At 44.0% G+C, this 5992-nt stretch overlaps 1 protein-coding gene across 1 annotated transcript; it reads left to right on the top strand.

Moving 5' to 3' along the window:
- The first annotated feature begins 253 nt into the window (after nucleotides 1-253).
- On the top strand, nucleotides 254-1571 carry LOC146209191 (sulfotransferase 1E1-like). Its single transcript, XM_084596932.1, has one exon. It carries the CDS (start codon nucleotides 277-279, stop codon nucleotides 1222-1224), a length of 948 nt encoding a protein of 315 aa, XP_084453058.1. The 5' UTR covers nucleotides 254-276; the 3' UTR covers nucleotides 1225-1571.
- Nucleotides 1572-5992: the final 4421 nt, after the last annotated feature.

The following is a 5992-nucleotide window of genomic DNA, read 5'->3' on the forward strand; positions in this document are numbered from 1 at the left end:
TTCATGCCACACATTCGGCTGCGCGCGATCTTTATGCTACGCATGCGCGAAAATGAGAGAGCCTTTGTGCGAGCGGGCAACAGTGAAATAAAACATACAGCTTGCTTTGCTCTAATTCAGACCTCATTCAGTGAGTGTTCCCAGCCACCATCGTAGGCGTGCTTGGATGTCAGGATCGGTATTTCCGTTGATTGAGGCAGCCGTGCTCTTTAAAACCATGGATCAATTTTTTTCACTTACGCAGGTCGTAAAAGAAGCGGAAGAAAGAAGCCAAACATGATGATTGTCCGGGGCACGCCATTTGCGGGGTATTTCCTCCGTGAGTACATCGAGTCGGCCATGGACTATGACCACCAGGAAGGTGACCTGTTTGTGGTTACCTACGTCAAGTGCGGCACAACCTGGATGCAGCACATTGTCTACCTAATTCAAAACAATGGTGTCCCTCCGGCGAATGCGGTTGAATTTTACAAAGCTTCTCCTTTCATCGATGTCTGTGGCTCCGAATGTGTGAAATGGATGAAGAGACCCGGCGCCATCAAGACTCACCTTCCGCTACACTTGATGCGCTACTCACGTAAGGCGCGTTACATAGTTGTGATCAGAAACCCTTTTGACGCCCTTGTTTCCATGCATAACTTCTGGTTTATGATATCGGCATACAAATACGACGGCAGTTTTGAGGACTCATTCGAGAACTTCATGACAGATTACATTGAATGTGGAAATTATTTTACTTTCTATAAAGACTGGTATGCACGAAGTGCGGATCCAAATGTGCTTTTCATGGTCTACGAAGATATGAAAAAGAACCCTGAGGCGGCCATCTTGAAAGTGGCGAGTTTTCTGGGACACGAGTACAAGGAGCGCCTGGTGGCTGACGGAGGAAAGGTTCTGAAGGAAGTCCTAAAGTATAGCAGTGTGGACGAGATGAAGAAGTACACGAATGACATGATCCATGACTTTTACGCTAAAGAATTCGCTTTTCAAGGAGGCGAGTATGCAGGGCTACGCAAGTTACATGAAGTGGTCCACAGTGGTAGTTGCGGCAGCAGCACCGTTTCCTCGGCGGACAAAATATACTACGTCCGCAAAGGAATTGTCGGAGACTGGAAAAACTACTTCTCTGCCGAACAAGTCGAGAGACTGAAAGAAAGGTTTCGCCTGGAAACGCAGGGAAGCGGGATCGCTTACCTATGGAAGGACCTAGACTTACCCGGTTGAGATTTTGTCAGAAATTCGAGAACCATTCCAAATGAACTTCGTCTGCCGTCTCTTAAGCAGCACTTGCTTTGGAGCCATAATAAATGTGCTGTTTATGTACGATTCAACGCGGTTTAATAGGGTAAAGTTTTGCAAAGGAAAAAACGTGTGTAATAGTGGGCACATAAAGCAGTCTAAAAAGAAAGGAATGCATATTATAGTGGCTTACGTTTTAATTCAGCGGGCTGTTTTGTAGTTTGGGGTGTGTTGTTTGTGTGTGCGTGTGTGTGTGAACCAACTGTGTGGCTTTACTGGAATATATAGTAGAGTTCTTATGAAATAAAAGGGCGCTCCACCATGTTCGTTCACCCTTGACTTAGGAGTCCTTCTCTGGTCCCAAAGTATAGAAAAATATTTGTTAAGGTTACGTTTAGGGCTGCTATGAGACCAGTAAAACTAATTTGAGGTAAGTCGCTTGTTTTATTGTAGTATTATCCATCGCCTTTGCCTTCGTACGTACAGGAACTTTTAAAACAGGAAATGAAATTTCCGACCAAGGAGAGTCCCGGCAATAAATGAGATACAAATAAAGGCGATTCCCAGCATGACTGCAGGTAGCCTGATCACAATAAAGGACCAATAATAGCGGCCTGTATGAATAAGCCACTCCCCCCCCCCCGTTTTAATTATATATACAAGCCTTTTTCACTAAACAATGAGGCATTGAAAACAAGAAAAAACAAACGAAATATAAATGACGACATTATCAGGCACGCTTACAGGGAAATATATGCTATGGCACCGCCGTTTGTTCCCGGATACTGAAAATCAAGTATTTCTGCACAGTGATACAGCGCGTCGCACAATTATCGGCGCGCTGTACAATGCTTCCACCAGCTAAACCACGGAATCCTCGTCGCTCAAGGTTTGCACAGAAATGACATTTTGTCGTCAGTAGTTTTTAATGTTAAATTTGTTTCGGGTGCTTGCCTGATTCGATCAAAACTCGGATATTCCCGTCGTAGGTGGCGGCGGCGGCAAAGCAAAGAAAGCCCGTGCCCCAGCGCTAACACCAGAGGCGCCATCTTCTGCTCTTTTTCCAACACTGTCACAGCAGAAGGAGAGGCTACGAGAGGTTGTTGCACAAGATGGCGCCATCGGTGTTAGCGTTGGGGAAGAGGTTTCTTTTGCTTCGCCGCCACCACATACAATAGCAACATCTGCCTTTTCCGATTGAATCAGGCAAGCACCTCAAACAAATTTGGTATTAAAAATACCAACGACAAAATGCAATTTTCGTGCCAAATGGTAGCTTCCAGGATTCCGAGGTGTAACTGGGAGAAGCATTCTACAGCACGCCGGTAAGTGTGCAGCGCGCCGGAAGGTATGTGATTAGTGTTGTCTAATTCAGGCGAATATATGCATGCATTGTTAGACACATATAACAGACAATTGTGGTATACAAGCTCTTGCTATTTTCCTTACTTCTTTATTTTTAGTTTGTTTTATTTTTATTTTATTGTCGCTGCCATGCAAGAAGATGAGGCAGGGGTGGGGGGGGGGGGGGGGGGGCAGGGACACGTAGCGGCGAACGGTGGCAGGAGCGCACGCTGCCTGGTTACCATAGACAACGCCGACGGCGACGACGACGCGGAACGCAGGGACGGGCGCCAGAGCGCTGCGCCCTAAATTTAAAATGTGATAAAAAAGAGAGCTACACAGCGTTTAATTGTACACAAACGAGGATCTGCAAGGGCAGCCAGAGAACTCGAACTAACAATGGGTTGACATCATATCTTTAAACGCAGCGCTTAAGTGCTTTAACTCAGCCGCGGTGGCTCAGTGGTTAGGTCACTCGACTACTGAACCCAAGAGCCCGAGATCGAATCCAGGCCATGGTGACCGCTTTACCACGGAGGCGAAAACTAAGCCGCCGGAGTGCTGTGCGATGTCACTGCACGTTAGAGAATCACTGGCGGTCGAAATGTGCGGAGCACGCAACTACGGCATCCATCATAAAGTCGCTTTAGGACAATAAAAACAATCGACCAAACCAAAAGTTAAGCATAACCAACAGCTCAAGGAAGGGCTGAAACCAAAGGATCCGGAATCGAATGCCGGCCTTGGTGTCCGCATTTCCACGTAGGAGATAACCATTGGGCCCGTGAGCTATGCGATTTCAATACACCTTAAAGAACCTTAGGCGTTCGAAATTTCCGGAACCATCCACGGTGACCTTAGCCTTATTCGCCTCGGGATGTTAAAACCTATAAATCAAACCAAAACTTAACTGAAGCCAATCGCAAGATAAACATAGTTTAGTTTCAGTCTAACGTGATATGGCCAAATGCGGTCACCATGCACTGTGCCAACCTTCCCTGCAAAAACCGCCACAAAAAGGATAGTTTCACAAAAACACAGTAATGACAACAATCGAACAGACTCTCAAGTTTTTTACCAAACATTTCAGACGTGCCCACATTGAAGCAGTCCCACGACAACCTATTCCATTCTTCGTTGAGAAATGAAAAAGCTGAATATTTGAGGGTATATCAACGACATGCAAATGGTCTGAAACAGTTCTCGTGATTAGTCCTACGCGAGTGATGATAAGGTGGTTTTAGATAAGTTGTTTTATTTATGCTAATGCGATTGTGATACAAAAGGAAAATAAATTACAAATTAGAAACACGACGACGATTAGAAAGTGATGGGATGCCAGCTCGGATGCGCATGTCACTAACACTGTCATGCCTTGAGTTTTTTGTGTAGATTAAACCAAGAGCCCTGCGCTGTATTTTTTCTTCCAATTTATCAGTTAGAAATGCCTGGTAGGGATTCCAAACGGGACTTGCATATTCCAGGATCGGTCGTATGATGGTTTTGTACGCTGTAAGTTTATTGTTAGATGATGCCGGTTAAAAGTTTCTGTGTAGAAACGCTAATTGCTTGTAAGCATTTTTACAAGTGTTTTGATACGTAGTCTGTGTCAAAAGTGTAAAGCCCAGGGGATCTGCTTCTGAGCCATGTAGTGGCGCTAATTTAGAACTAGTGGAGTTGCTTTCCATTGGAGAGGGTAGGACAAAAAACCTTCTTACCACCAAGAAATTGGGAACATTGGAAATGCATTACAGGCCGCGCGCCATGGCCCACAAGCAGATCCCCTGGACTTTACACTTTTGACACAGACTGTACCTCCAATTTTAACTTATACTCGTAAAGGTTACGCCCAAATATATGACTGTCAACGTTGCTGATACTGTACGTGTAATGAAGAGGTTCCCTTTTGTCAGTTATACTCATACTTGTTGTCTTTGCAATAATTATCTCCATTCCTCATTCGTTACACCAGTGGGCGATGTTAGCTAGTGATGTATTAAGTCTTAAATGATCACCATGAGAATGCAAACAATCCTATCCTTACTCCAGGAGCTACGAAAGTGTAAACATCATTGACGTATGCTAGAAAAAGAGTAGAACCCAGAACAGACCCCGGTGGTACTCCTGAAAATACTTCTAAATTGTCAGAATCGACTTTGCCTATGTTAACATACTGGCTACGGTTAGCCGAGTACGTTGTTGTCCAGGATTCCGCAGTGGGATTGATACCAAGAAGTTTTAATTTACCAACTATTTTGTGATGGGGGCATCCGATCAAAAGCCTTTGCGAAATCCACGAAAATAGCGTCGGCTTGAAGCTGAAGGTTAATCACGGTTGCGAAATCGTGAGGTATTTCGAGAATTTGAGTGACGGTCGAGATGCTCCTACGAAATCCAAGTTGATTCGAGTGCAGTAAGTGATTATCCTAGAGATAGCTGATAATTTCTTTATTGATTATATGTTCCATTAATTTACGACAACTAGTGAGTGATAAAGGCTGGTAGTTGGATACAAGCAACCTATCTGCAGCTTTATGAATAGGAATCACCCTTGATCACAGCCAGTCTGCAGGAGGAGCGCCATTTTCAAGTGAATTTTTGTACATTGCATGTAGAAATTCGGATGTCTGTTCTGCGTAGCGTCTGAAGAATGTGTTAGAAATGTTGTAAGGACCTATAGATTTCTTTATGTCAATGTTAAGCAACAGGTTCGGAATCCCACACTTCGTAATAACGATGTCGGGCATTGATAAGGCAGGTTTCAGAGACAACTCGCATGCAACATTTAGGCGCGAGAAAACAGATTGAAAGTGTGAATTGAAGGAATGGGCTATAGTGCGGTCGTCTTTAATAATGCAGTCATCTATCTTTATCTTTGCGTTAGAGTATCGCCAAAATGTCTACGGTTCGTGCTTCGCAAAATGTGTTAGTGTGGTGGAACAAAACGTGTTTCTTGCGGATCTGATCTGATAGCTGACTAATGCTAGCTTCATTAGCTTTACGCCTGCGCATCGCTTGTAATCTCCTTTAAGATGAATATTATTACGCGTTACCCACGCGTACTCACGCTTTATTTTCTTTACTTCTGAGGGGACAAAGTTGTCTTCGCAGTATTTTATGGTTTCTTTGAACTTTAACAGTTGATAGTGAATGCCTAAAGAACCAACGAAATACACATCGTAAACTACCTTCCAGGTAATCTATATTACTGACAGCATCTGCTTGGTTGCAATTTTTTACAGCCAGACGCGAAGTACTGTTCGTACATAACAACGCAACAAAAACACTCACAAATAGCCACATATAGACACACAGGACAAGCGCTATTTGTGAGTGTCTTTTTGTAGCGCTGTTAATCTTTCCTTTTATGTACAATTCACCAACTAGCCCAGCAATCAGTGTTAATTGT

This window comes from Amblyomma maculatum, chromosome 1 (genome assembly GCF_055883805.1).
Source record: "Amblyomma maculatum isolate TAMU_Amacu chromosome 1, ASM5588380v1, whole genome shotgun sequence".
Lineage (NCBI taxonomy): Eukaryota > Metazoa > Arthropoda > Arachnida > Ixodida > Ixodidae > Amblyomma > Amblyomma maculatum.

What these genes read in the sequence shown, in the direction of transcription:
- LOC146209191 (XM_084596932.1), top strand. Translation starts at nt 277, where the DNA reads ATGATGATTGTCCGGGGCACGCCATTTGCGGGGTATTTCCTCCGTGAG.